The sequence below is a fragment of the Pongo pygmaeus genome, chromosome 1 (assembly GCF_028885625.2).
Source record: "Pongo pygmaeus isolate AG05252 chromosome 1, NHGRI_mPonPyg2-v2.0_pri, whole genome shotgun sequence".
NCBI classification, from domain to species: domain Eukaryota; kingdom Metazoa; phylum Chordata; class Mammalia; order Primates; family Hominidae; genus Pongo; species Pongo pygmaeus.
In genome coordinates this window covers 95,592,281-95,606,677 of record NC_072373.2, presented here as the reverse complement: position 1 = coordinate 95,606,677, position 14,397 = coordinate 95,592,281, and the positions used below count along the sequence as shown (strand labels likewise).

The following is a 14,397-nucleotide window of genomic DNA, read 5'->3' as shown; positions in this document are numbered from 1 at the left end:
GGACAATTTAGTGATTTCTGTTTTGAATTCATCTTGGTTTAAATGAGAATTTCTATTCATTTGCCATCTGATTTGTACTTACCTAATAAATCTTTGCTTTTCATTTATTTTTGGGTCCTTCTGTTCTAGGTACTTCTTTTGTAAATTGCATGCAATTAAATTTTGCTTTTAAATCTCATCTAAGAGACATTTACTTTTAACAAGGAGGTAAACACAATTATGTTGATTGTTATAAATTTTAAGTTTGTTTTCCTCTGATCTTCTTTCATACTTTGTATTGAAATTCTTCCTTCCTGCTTCCTTTATTTTTTCTGTCTTAGCTGTGTGGGCTCTGATGTGGCATGGGAGGTATACGTTTTCAGGGTAGGGAAAAGGCTGTCAGGCTGGTGTTGGAGTCTCAAGTCTGCTGGCTCTGTGGCCTGAGGCACATCGCTCAACCTCTCTGTGTCTCAACATCCTCATATACAGAATGGAGACACAATCTCATAGAACTATGGTATGGATTAAATGAAACAATATATGGCTGATGCTATTGTTATTCTTGTTATACTTATAAAATTTTGCCTGTGGTTCCTTTAGGTTTTTAAAAAATATATTTCTCTGATTGCTAAAACTGAGTAATAGGGCTTTATTTTAAAATTCTCCTCTACGTAAGACAATGCATCTGGCATGCTTTTACTAATCCCTTCTAGCTTTCTCCTCTCAAATTTTTAATCTGAGGATTTGCAACCCTCTAATTATTATTGAATTATTGCTTTAATTTCATACATCTACTCTTTCCAGAATCTACTTTTTCTTTGACATTAGAATTTGGAGTTTTGCAACCATGCATAAGTTTAGTCTTGATTTCATGTTTGCCTGTGTGAACCAATGTCTACCTGTCTTTCTTTACAACATTTCATTATTAAGATCTTAATTGTGATTCATTCTTTGGTCAACTGGCAAACGAGTTCCCCCTAAAAGTGTAGGTGGTTTACCTTCTGAGCCCAGAAAACTCCAAGAATGACTTTTGTTCCCCTTTGTTTGCCTCATTCAAATGACAGGGTGGATCCAAATTTAAAATGCTGTGGAACTGTTCTAATGACTCTGAATTTAGGGTTCCTGAGGGAGAGTCAGCTCTGGGATGCCTGTGTGCCTTTAGGATTGTTTCACCTTATGATTCAATAAATTTTCCAGAAAAAGAATGTATCGGGGTATGTCTAGGGGTGGCTCCTCCTGTCCCCCACCTTCTAACTGGAAAAGAAGAATCCGTTTCGATCTGCCTACTCTGATCTACCATCCCCACACACAACATCCCCTTACCTAGGCCAATTCTGAAAATGTTTACTTTGTGTATATTTCTGATTATGCTTTTATCCAAATTATTATCGTTTCTTCCTCTGAAATAACTCTAATTCTTAGATTTCACCTGGATCCTACAGCCTCCAGTTCTGTCCTATTCATCCTTTCTCTTATCTCTTCTGCATTCTGAGAGAGCTTTAAATTTTTTAAGTTTGTCTCCACATTTCACATTTTAAAAAATGTAGTGCCATCAATGTGGATTTTCTTTTTGCTAAAACAATTTTAGTTTTCTGGAACTCTGTGCTTATGTGAACCAGATACATTTTCATTTCACATCTGCCCACTCTTCTCTATCATAAGGATCATATATATTCTGGCACCCTATTAGAGATGCCCAAGACTCTTCTTTCTTTTTCCCTTTTTTTTTTTTTTTTTTTTTTTTGAGACAGGGTCTCACTCTGTCACCCAGGCTGGAGTGCAGTGGCGCAATCTCTGCTTACTGCACTCTTGACCTCCCAGGTTAGGTGATCGCCCCACCTCAGCCTCCTGAGTCTACAGATGCACCACCACTCCCAGCTAATTTTTTTTTTTTTTTTTTTTTTTGCAGAGATGGGTTTTTGCTATGTTGGTCAGGCTGGTCTCAAACTCCTGACCTCAAGTGATCCACCTGCTTTGACCTCCCAAAATGTTGAGATTACAGGCGTGAGCCACTGCGCCTGGCCACCCAAGACTCTTCTAATGTTGCTTTTTGTTTTTCATAATTAAACATTTTTCAAGAATCTTCAGGATTATTTTCCTCTTCCTTAATGCTGCAGGTTTTTCTCAAAGGCCTCCAGCAGGATCCCTGTCGCCTCCCCACCTTCCCCCTCCCCAGCCATCCATCTCTCGGCCTGGCACCAGCAGGGGATTGCTACAGGCTGCTCCTTCCCTACAGGAGGCTAACTTCTCACTTCTCCAGCTAGAGGGCAGGGTTCCTGGGTCTAGCAGGCTTCATCCCATGTGGTAGGCTAACTTTCCTATCCTCTCTAACTAGTCCTCTGATATCATAAACCAGTGATTTGCAGACTTTTAAAATCATGGGCTCCTATCAATTAAAAATTTTTTGAGCGTGCCCTCCTCCATTATACATATATTTATTATAAATTACAGACATGTATTGCTCTCTATCCATTTATTAAATACTAGCCAGGCTTAATATATATATATGTAGAAGTTCTGACCACTTCTTCCAATAGTCCCATGGATCACTGTGCGTGTGCCCCACATTGGAGGTTATAACTCAAACCAAAGCAATCAATGAGGAACCACAGTGCCTGGCCCCACTGTTCCCAGGTTCTGCTCAGTTCTGCTCAGCCTACAGGGTTTAGCTTGCAGGCTTCCATCAACCCCATGTAGGGTGCTTCATCCCTGTAATGACCACCTTCCTACTGTTTTGTTTTTGGGGTTTTTTTTTTTTTTTTGAGATGGAGTCTCGCTCTCTCGCCAAGGCTGGAGTGCAGTGGCGCGATCTCGGCTCACTGCAAGCTCCGCCTCCCGGGTTCATGCCATTCTCCCAGCCTCCCGAGTAGCTGGGACTACAGGTGCGTGCCACCACGCCCGGCTAATTTTTTTGTATTTTTAGTAGAGACAGGGGTTTCACCATGTTAGCCAGGATGGTCTCGATCTCCTGACCTCGTGATCCACCCGCCTCGGCCTCCCAAAGTGCTGGGATTACAGGTGTGAGCCACCACGCCTGGCCATTCCTACTGTTTTCTTGGAGTGGAAGGACCCCTTCTTGGAGGGGGTAGGAGGTTGTGGGAAGGAGATGGGAGGAGGAGAGAGCTGTGGTCTTGCTTCCTGCTGCTGGCAAGTGCAGGCCTGGGTGTCTAAGGCAGGGGCAGAAGAGAGTACAGGAAGGAAGCCTATTTTTATCTCCTTATAATGGGAGTGGTGGCTCTTTTAATGAGAGAAAGAACGGGCCACAAATTGTTTTTCTCCTGCTTTAGGAGCCAGATCTCCAGAATAAAATTTCTCATGAAAATATCAGTATGCCAAAAGTTAACCAGCACAATCAAAAACCTGTTGACAGACTGGAAAGCCTGGGACACTAAGACAGCCTGATGCAGAATTTGGAGCCTCAGGAGGGACCAAAGTGAAGGGTCCAAAGGGTCCGAAGGGAATCCACTCAAGAGGACAGGAAGGTCATTTATAAAGCAGGGCTGTGATAGCAAGGCTCACCCCACTTCATCAATGTTATGGGAGGCCTTGTTGCTCCTCCCAAGGAGATAAACATACGAAGGCGAGCTGGCAGGCCACTGCTCAAGGCACGCTAGGAAGGCTGGCTTCTCCAACCTGCTGCCGCAGTGAGGACCCGGGGCCTCAGATGGTCTCTCCACCAGTAAGGCTGCTTGGCACTTGACAGTGTATAATCAGGAGGTTCCTCCCTGAGAGGCCTGTGGGAGGTGGGCAGGCAGCCAGGAGAATCTCAGAGAATGCAGAGTGCCACAACTGTCAGGCCTTGGAACCCATGATGTAATGCCTCTCCAGGGGCCAAGGAAAACAAGCCCACTGTTGTCACTGCCCTCCCAGCAACCAGGCGCTGCCCTCTCCATGGCACGGCTGTTCTGAGTAAATACGATCCCACTCTCTCTCCTTGGGAGGGGGAAATATGAAAAACCTTTGTTGTCACATAAAAACCAACCCAAGATATGAGAACTGTCTTTTAAAATACGTCTTGCTGTAGAGAGATTTCCATAGCAACTTCAGAAGTGTGTGTATACAACTAGAGATAAGTCCAGGCTGATGAAAGCTACCTGGAATGTGAACAGGCTCTGGGCATCAGCAGCTGTGGATTTTTCTAGAACCAGTCATGCTGCTGTGTGACCCTGGACAAGTCACTTACCCTCTCTGATGCCTAAGGTGATAGAATCATCATTAGATCAGGCTGAGAGAGATCAAGGCATCTTGTCCACACTACCCTGGTCTGATGCTTCAGTTCCCCAAAGCTTCCCCTGCTTCCAGCTTCTGTCCAGTCTCTGGCTGAATAAGTCCTGGCTGAAGGCCTCTGCCAATCTTACTTATTATTTCACATTGGGAAAGACAATGATCATTTAAGCTTGATTCTAAAAATAGTGCTTAGTCTTGGTAAGAGAAGTGCTTTGCCTGTTGCGGAAACAATATATTAATAGGGTAGATTCCTGGGAAACAGTCTGTGAGATGCTGAGATTTAGGGGTGGGAGTTTTATTGGGGCTGCTCTCAGGATCAATACCTCTGGGGTATAGAGGAAGCTCCCGGATGCAGTGGTAACAGAGGCCTTAGGCGATCCCTCAGGGACCCTGGAGCCTGGCTGAGTGTCCTACTAGAAGCAAACGGGGTTGGGCCTTTGAACTCCCACACTGACAAATCCCCTTGGGAGCTTGCTGCCCCCAGGCAAGGGGCCTGACCTGAAGAGAGAGACTCAGTCACAACCCCAGCTAAGGGAAGGAGAGCCCGGGTCCTGCAGGGGCATCCGGGTGAAGCAACATGTCATCCACTACATGGATGTGTTTGAATTGGACATGAAGGCAGCCCGGGAGGCTAGTATGATAACATGGTCAAGACCATAGGCAGCGGAGGCAGAGAAAACAGCGCAAGACTGGGATTCACATGTCAGTCTCAGTGGCCTTAAGACTCTGAGATTGGGAAAGTTGCCAGTAGAGTAGAGGCCATGATTTCCTCGTATGTGCAGGATTCAGCCTGGGTTGGTGACACACACATGGAAGTTCAGAGTCAGAAACCAGTTCAGATTTTGGCTCCACGCTTACTATTAATAGCTCTGTGACCTCGGGCCAGTTACTTTCTATCAGTTTCCTCAACTCTCCCATGAGCCTTCATGTCCAATTCAAACACATCCATGTAGTGGATGACGTGTTGCTTCACCCAGATGCCCCTCCAGGACCCGGGCTCTCCTTCCCTCAGACAAGTTACCTCTCTCATAGATCTATTGTGAGGGCAAGCTAGGATGACATATGGATTTTACACAGAACTAGCACAGGGGTGCAACAATAACATCCACCATGCTTTAATACACCTCATGTTATACCTAAGTCTTTGGTCAAATGGCCTTTTCGCAACAGAAGGGAACTTTCAGAGAATTTCCGATTTGCTCATTGTTCCTCTGTGCCTTGGTCTTAGCGGGGGCTTGTGACCCATGTCTGCAGAGAAAGAGAGAGAGACCCAGTGGCCCACCAGGGACCAGACTAACCCAGCCTCAGCTTGGAAGCTATGGAAGGCCATGCAATATCAAATAAGGTGCATCATCTAAGTACTCTGCAAACTACATTCTTTAAAACAAGCTTATTTTCCAGTGAATAATAGTCACTCCTTCTTGTGATAGGTTCAATAAACTATGAAACTCACTTGCAGGTACTTTGTTGCAAGTTCAGCCATCTGAAATACATGCCAGAGAGCATCTGAGGAAGTGAAAGACTTCAAATAGCTTAAAGGGCTACGCAAATTCGATTACTATGTTAATAGACAACATGGCTTCCATCATTTAGAAAGGAAAACAGGAAGAGTATAGGCCAATATATGGTACGAGTTGGGCTGTTCTAATTATAAGAAGGCAGCACAAAATTCCCAAGAGTTATCAAGGGATCTGCACTATTATTATTAATTTTCACCATCATTGGATTGCAGTACACAGTGCATATATACACCTTGTTTGACTCTAACAGTAAATCCTGTATCCAGCTTTCAGATGAGAAAATTGAGGTCCAGAGAGGTGAAGCGACCAGCACAATGTTGCTCACCTAACAGTACCATGAGGAGTTTGGGGTCGGAACCCAAGCACATGCTTTCTCCATTGGGGGAAGAGTGTCTGCTTACCGGAGAAGGCTCATGAAGCCCTGTGCAGTGTGGTCCCACTCAGAGCAGATGTTGCAATGTCAGCTGCTGAGTAATGGCGAGGTTCTGAATAGGTGAGCATGGTGTGTCCCTGGGGCTCTGTGTGTGAGAAAGGTCTTCCAACACTGCACTGGCTCTCAGAGCCTGAACCTGCATCCTGGAGCCTGAACCCTTGTTCTGCGGCAGCAGAATGCCCTCTGTTTGACCGTGTGTCTGCTGGCCAAAATGCTGAAAGAAATGTCTGCAAACAGAACGTCTCAAAAATAGGTAGGAGATATGGTTCAAGGCACCCATATAGGGTGTGTTAAGGCTAACTCCTCTCCAGACTTCTTTGTCTTGTTTGATCTCTGCTAGGACACTGGTGCATGGAAGATTTGGCAATATAATTGTAAGCGTTGACAAATTAAGGGCGACTACCAGGATCTGTGTAAATTACACAGGATGCTTCACCATACCTCCCAACATAATAAAAATAATCTATCTCAAGCAAACATAGCTTCATTCTATCTCAAGTGATCCTCATTTTAAAATGAGGAAACTGTAGCCCAGAGAGGTTAAGTAACTTGCCCTAGGTCTCACAGCTACTTAGGGGCAGAATCACGGTTTCTAACTTAGATTTAGATTCCACATGTCAAATAGATTAAAATGAATATCCAGGGCTGGGTGCAGTGGCTCACACCTGTAATCCCAGAATTTTGGGAGGCCAAGGTAGGAGGATCACTTGAAGCCAGGAGTTCAAGACCAGCCTGGCCAACATGGTGAAACCCCATCTCTACTAAAAACACAAAAATTAGCCTGGTATGGTGGCGCATGCCTGTAATCCCAGCTACATGGGAGGCTGAGGCAGGAGAATTGCTTGAACCCAGGAGGCAGAGGTTGCAGTTGGCAGAGACTATGCCACTGCACTCCAGCCTGGGCGAGAGAGCAAGACTCCATCTCAAATAAATAAATAAATAAATAAATAAATAAATAAATAAATAAATAAAATGAATATCCAGGACCCCTTGCAAGGAGAAGAGTCATTAAAGGCAGCTCGAGGGTGGTAGAAGGAGGTGGCCTCAGTCCTGCCCTTGAGCCTTGATGATGGCTGTTCCAAGGAGTTGGCATTTTGTTCTACAGCCCTGGATCTCTGTCAGGCCACATCTCCTTCTCTCCCATGAGTAGCTTCTCTGAATGACTCCCAACCACCAGCCTCCTAAAACAACGTTTCCCAAAGCATGTTCCATCAGTACAGTGCTTCTCAAACTAAGGTGCATATGAATCACCAGGTGACCTTGTTAAATGCAAATTCTGACTCAGCCATTCCGGGCTAAGGCCTGAGATTCTGGGAGTTCTAACAAGTTCCCAGTGATGCCAATGCTGCTGGTCTGTGAACCAAACTTTAGGTAGCAAGGTACCAATAGTGCTTTATAATCAAAAGGATTTGTGGGCAAACACAATTGAGAAAGGCTGAACTAAACAAAAATAAATGCTTTCATTACTTCAGGACCTCTCAGAGCCTTTAAAATGCTAATAAGCATTATTAATACCCAAGAGGAATAAATTGCACTGTGTTATATGTGAGTTACTGATGTAACTAGAATGCTTTGATATATTGGTTTGCAAAGAAGGAACAGAAAATCAGGAAAATTCTGTGCCTTTTTCCCACCTTACCTTGGTTCCAATGCTGCAATTCTAGTTCATACTCAACCCCAACTCAGCACTCCCTTCTTTCCCATTGTCTCCTTTCAGGTGTCTGGGTACATGCCTGTCTCCTCCATCAGACCACATACTTCCTGGCACCCCTGCTCCTGCTCCCTTCCCTGTCCCAGCACAGGCTCTGTACTCAGAAGGCCCCAGATGGAATACCTTTCACAGACACGGACGGTCCAGGCAGCAATGATCCACAGAGAGATGCTGAACACGAGCAGCACAGTGCCAGGGCAGATGGTCATGAGCGTCTTCATGACAAAGCGGGTGTTGAAGTTGATCTTGTTGAGGGCCCCGATGCTGCGGGATGAGGCATCGGTGAAGAGCTTGCTGTGCAGCAACATGACTCGGGCGATCAGGTACAGGCGCAGGAACATGGGGATAGACAGGATGATGTCCACATCGGCCTCCGCCCGGGAGGGTGTGTAGGAGAAGGCCAGGCGTGCCGTCCAGAAGAACTTGTACTCGCCAGGAATGGGGTGGATGGCGCACACCAGCATCTCCAGGCTGATGTAGAGGATGCGCTCGTAGGTCATGGCTATCCGCCAGTCATCCGCGCCATTGTCAATCACGAAGAGCTGGTGGGAGCAGAAAGTCCATTAGTGTGGCCAGGACCAGGAAGCCCACAGCAGGGTCCATGCAGGATAGGTGGGACAGGCTGGGGCGGGCTGCTGGGCTCAGGTCAGCCTGACCACCTCAGCATGCTCTTTAGGGGCCTTGCTATGTGGCAAGAGCCCTGGATGGGGAGTAGGGAGACCTGGATTCAGTCTACCTGGGAGGCCCTGGCTAAGACACTTTGACTCTCTTGGCCTCACTTTCCTCCTCTGCAAATCGCTTCCTGAGATATAGTGATTTATAATAAGAAATAATATATTTGGTCTTTATCCTGGTTAGGCACAGTTCCTAAAACCCTAGGAATTTCCAAAGTGATAAGTGTCTTTTGTATGCTAATGAGATGACTAGTGGCTGGGGTCGGGGTGGGGATCCAGGGTGGCCTCAGGATGGGCGCTGGTTGTCAGGGGAACCAATCTGGTGATGAGAGGGTTGGAACTTTCAGCCCCACCCCACCACCTCCTGGGAAGGAAGAGGGGCCCGAAGGTTGAGTTGATCACCAATGGTCAATGATGTCATCAATTATGTCTGTGTAATGAAACCTCCATAAAATCCCAAAAAGACAGTGTTTTGTTTTGTTTTTTAACTTTTATTTTAGGTTCAGGGGTACATGTGCAGGTTTGCGATACAGTTAAACTCATGTTACAGAGATTTGTTGTATAGATGATTTCGTCACCCAGGTACTATTGGGTACAGTACCCAATAGTTATTTTTTCGGATCCTCTCCCTCCCACTCTCCACCCTCAGTGTCTGTCACTCCCCTCTTTGTGTTTCGATGAGCTTCCAGATAGCTGCACACATGGCGGTCCCTGGACACATGGAGGGTTGCGTGCCCAGAGAGGTCATGGAAGCTCCACCCCTTCCCATGCGCCCTGCCCTTTGCTTCGCTCCCATATGGCTGCTCATCTGAATCCTTTGTAAGGTCCTTTATAATAAACCAGTAAATGTGTTTCCCTGAGTTCTGTGAGCTGCTCTAGAAAATTGATGAAAACCTGAGAAGGGTATCCTGGGAACCCCTGATGGGGGTTCAACCACTTGGTCAGAGGCTCAGATAAAACAACCTGGGGCTGGTGACTGACATCGGAAGTGGGGTCAATGTGGCGGGACTGAGCCCTCAACCTGTGGGAGCCAACACTAACTCCAGGCGGACAATCAGGGTTGAGTTATATTGCAGGACGCTCAGCCAGTGTCCATTGGAGAATTGCTTGGTGTGTGGGAACCACCCCCTCCTTTTTGCTGACCGTAAGTGTTCTATGTTGAGCCACTTCCCAAGGTCCCTTCCAGCACACAGGTGCCAAATTGGCTGTTTCACGATGGTGAGAAAGATCAACTCATTTGTATTAGAAACACATCCCTGAGCCCCTGGCAGACCTGAGCTGAGCCCTGTAAGGGGATGTAAAGATGAAAAAGTCATGTTTCCTGCATGAGTGAACTCACAAGGGCTGGCACAGATTCCTTCTCCCCACTCAGAGAAGGGAGCAGCAAGTGTTTGCTGGCAGCACTGTGTTCTCAGACAGTGCAGTGAAGTGTTCACGGCACGGACTCTGGAGCCAGACTGCCTGATCCTAACACTACTGGCTCCGTGATCCTGGGCAAGTTACCGAACCACCCTGTGCCTCAGTTACCTCATCTGGGGATGATGATAATAGCTGCTGCATAGAGGTCGCTATGAGGCTGCAGTGGGTTCGTATATGCAACATGCATGGAATCCTGCGTAGCACCCAGCACGCTATGTAACTATTAGCTATTCTTATTTGTAGCATTATTAATGGATCTGGTCTCAGTCTTTCTGTAAAATGACAGTTGGGCTCAGTGATGTCTAAGCTTCCTTCTAGCCCCAACCTTTCACAAAGATGCTTCCTGCTGTCACCTCATGAGGATGGCTGTTCTCATAAGAATTGACTGAGCACCTGCTGTGTGTCCAGCCTTTGTCTTCTGGTAAGTCCCACTGTGGAGCCCCACCATATTTGATGACCGTGAAAGGGACTTCACATCCTTCCCCTCTGGGACCTCTGTCTTCATCTGAGACTGAAAGGAGAAGCCTCTAAGGTCTTATCCAGCTCTGATGATTTGATTCTTGGAGGGTGAGGTCTGAGATCCGGACATATGTTCGGTGTGGGCCTCCTGTGGAGGCATCTCACTTCTGGGAGGTAGTGGAGTGTTTATCAACACACTATGCCCTCTCTTTACTGGGCCCTTGGCCCTCCAGCAGATCTGGCTGTTGCCTGTCCCAGCTCATCCACAAACACATCCCACTCAAGACTCCAGCCTCATATGCTGCCTGCTCCACCAACAGCCACAGAAAGCTGCTGCTCTCCAAAGCTGGTTATGATTGCCTTTAAGGAGGAGCAAGCAGGGTCCTGTGGCCTAACATGAGCTCAGGATGAAGGGTACCAGCATTAGCACCTCCTGGCCGGGAGAGCAGGCCATGCATGCATGAAGGGTACCAGCATCAGCACCTCCTGGCCGGGAGAGCAGGCCATGCATGCATCCAGGAAAGGCCTGAGCTGCAAGGCCGGAAGAAACTAGGCTGGGTTAGGAGAAATTAATGTTGGGGCCAGGGTTGGATGGAGGTTTTATTTAACCTGGAAATACACCCTCAGCACAGAAAGAGTAACAGAGAGACTGGATCAGCGTGGATTTGCGGGGGCTGGCTGAAAGCCGAGTGAAGCCTTCCTTTCCTCCCTTGCACAGGGAGATCAGGGAATGAGGAACCCTTTATTCTGTCCATTCAACTGTCTCCTTGATGGTCTGGGCCAAAGGAAGCTTCTGCTCTGTTTCAAAGTTAGTCACCAAGCAGCTTTCTCTCCCCAGTTTGCTGCCTTCCTTACAGTTCAGCAGGAACCGAGGACCCAGGAGAGGACCTATGGTACCAGGCCTGGTGTGGGGTGGGTGGGCGATGCTTGCCTTGCTTTTAGCATCTACCTGTGATATGTTTCTGCAGCAAGAGGAACATTCCAGGCAATTCATGGGCCCTGAGAGGCATGGGCAGGGGAGACAGCACTAGGAGGCAAGTCTCTTACCTTGCCAAGCCTCAGTTTCTCTTTCTCCCTGCTCTGTACCCTTACAGAGCCATAATGGAGAGCAGAGGAGACAATGGATTGAAAGGGTTTAATAAACTACAAAGGATAATTTGTTCATTCATTCAACAAACATGTGCTGATGGCCCTCTGAGCAGCCCCCCACCCACCCACCCATGAGAATCCTGAAGGGAAACTACAGGGCACTATGGGAGCAACTGGCTGAGAGGCTCACCTGGTAGCTCTAATCAGGGAGCTGTCATCTCTGAACAGGAGACAGTACCCAGCACAGCACCAGCTGGAGACTCACCCTCCTCCTTCCCCAGTGCAGCTGAGCCTGGGTTTTTCCAGACATAGGTTTCCCCCAGCAATTAGAAAGCCCTAATGGCTGCTCAAAGGGTTCCCTCTGCTTCTAACTGCCGCCCGACAGGCCAAGCCATGGCAACGTGACTGCCTGGCCAAACTCTTCAAATACAAAATTAAAACCATCTACTCTGTAATAAAGAATCGCATCTGGTTACTATAGTAACTGGGTTCACTCTGGGCAGGAATGGAAGCAACGAGTAACAGATTCCTTTGATTGCCTGATGAGGAGTGGGATTATAAACCGTCAGAGCTGAAGGGGAGAATGCACCGGCAGCTCTGCCCAGCGTGACGCGAGGGTGCTGGTCCCCAGCTGCCTCTCAGGTGCCCTGCCTCGGTTGTGGCTTGCTGGTGCAGGGAAGGTGGGGGCCACATGGGGTAGTGGAGCTGGAGGTGGGAGAGCTAGCCTGAAGTCCCCCACATCCAGGTATTAGCCATGTGATCTCAGGCCGTGCGTGACTTCTCCGAGCTTGTTTCCACATCTCCAACAGGGGAACACTGACCTTGGCCCTGCCTGCCTCCTGGGGTTAGTGTTAGGATCCAATAATACAGATAAAAAGTTGGACAGTGCTTTACTAACTGCTCTAAAAAATGTGAGGGATTATTAAGCTGGCTGGCCTGGGGGCACTGGTAAACAGTGTGTGTAAAGAGGGGGTATTTTGAGTAGGGCGTGGGGGAGAGTTTTCAGGCTGCAGGTTAAAAGCCTCTGCTAGACAGGGCTCCACTGCAAGGTTTTCTGCATCTGCAGGGTGGGACGTGTCCCAGAAGGTCCCATTGCTGTCCTACGTGAGGACACTCTATGCTTCCTTCCTTCTGACCCTTGGAATCACAGCTCTCCAAGTGTGGCCTCGCTCCCTCCCGATTCAGAGCAAGTAGCAGATACCCCACCCTGCCGTTTCCTCACTCTGCATCCCGTTCATTCCTAACAAAGCACAATCTCAATTATTGATTTGCATTTGTGAGGTTTTGCTGTCTCTCCCCTTAGACATGGTTCTCAACCTGCTTGCATCACACATTAGAATGACTTGGAGGGCTTGTTCAAAAATACCCATGCCCAGGTCCAGGCCCACCCCAGGCCAAGTAATCAGAATCTCTGGGGGTGGAGCCCTGGCACGGGTGTTCTTAAGGCTCCCAGGTGAGTCTAAAATGTAACCAGGGTTGGGACCCCCCCACCAGTCACAGTTGGAGCTCCGAAGAGACAAGCGCTGTGTCTTCCTTGTTCCCTGTGGCATCTCCAGAGCCTAGCCCAGATCTTAGCTAGGTGTTCAATAAATGCTTGTTTAGTGAATTAATAACTCCCACTTACTGCTCGCCCCTGGACTAATCTTCCCTCTCTTGGGCTCAGCTTCCTCCTCTGAGGAATGAGGGAATAGACTAGACAATCCCCAAGGTACCTCCTGCTCTAAGAAGCCATCATTCTGTGGTTCTGCACAGACCCTCTTGCTGGCACCTCCTGCCTCATCTGTGTTCTCAGTGCACCTGAGCTCTCCAGGGACAGGAACCATGCCTGGCTCATCTCACCCCACTCCCATGCCTGAGACGTTGCCTGGCACAGAGTGGGCAGTCAGTAGAATTTTGGTGAATAAAGGGGTGTGTAGGCGGATGACTGTGTCATATGAAGAAAAGGACAGATTGCCTGTGGCCCTTGTTAACCACCCAGAATGGAAATTCCTGTTGAAAATCCATTCCTAAGCCTGTGACTCACAAAGGACTTGACAATTCATCTCACACCATGGGAAGGGACACCCTCTTATTCCCAAAGGGTGGTTCAACCTGGAATAAACTGTCCCAGGTGACCTCCAAGCCTTAGAAAGTTCTAGAGCAAGTCTGGAACCAGGATCTTGAGTAGCGCTGGATCAGAGGGGCTTGGGGAGTGTGTGTGTGGCTCCACAAAGGACTATCCTCCCCTAGGGCTTAGTCTCAGTCATCCAGCCCTGATTCTAGACCAGCTTGACTGTTGGCCTCTGACGGATTCTGGAAAAGTGCTGAAGTGAGGTGGACAGAGTGTGGCATGGGGCAGGGAGCACTGTGGGCCCTCAAGTGGTCTGTTCTGGGCTGTTCCAGAGCAGGAGAAGCCACAGAGGCCCAGGGCTGACAAACGAGTCTCTTCCTGATGAGGCATAGGTTTGCTCCTTCTACGCTGGCTTCCCTGAATGGGGAAAAGAAAGCCACATTCTCCGAGTCACTGACTCTTTCTGCCTCCTAAGCCTAAAAAAGTGATTTCACTCATTGAGGGTGTGACTGACCTGAAGATGCAATGTGTCAGTACCACAGTCTCTGGTTTCCTGAAAGTTCTACTCTTTCCTCAGATAGTTGCTCTGTCCAGAGGTGGCTCTAGGCCTAATCCCTCTACCACTTAACTGGTGGTTCTGAGAACTTGCAGGATTTTCAGCCGTTAGTATAATTCTGAGAGCTCTGGGAGGGAGATTTTATGCAACAGTGATTCCAAACTTTCCTTTAAGGAGCTTGTAATTAGAGAAAAAGGAGAACTAACTCAACTCAAGTTCAATATAATAATTATTAAGAATCAACAAGGTTAGGCCACTGTGGGTATATAAATATGAATCA

At 47.7% G+C, this 14,397-nt stretch overlaps 1 protein-coding gene across 6 annotated transcripts in view; it reads right to left on the bottom strand.

Annotated features, from left to right (window-relative positions):
- Nucleotides 1-14,397, bottom strand: part of KCNN3 (potassium calcium-activated channel subfamily N member 3) — a 163,549-nt gene that overhangs the window by 57,362 nt on the left and 91,790 nt on the right. For all 6 annotated transcript variants that reach the window (XM_054460262.2, XM_063659627.1, XM_063659669.1 and 3 more), the window contains one exon: nucleotides 7,994-8,412. In XM_054460262.2, the coding sequence (XP_054316237.1) occupies nucleotides 7,994-8,412 (419 nt within the window). The remainder of the gene's footprint in view (nucleotides 1-7,993; nucleotides 8,413-14,397) is intronic.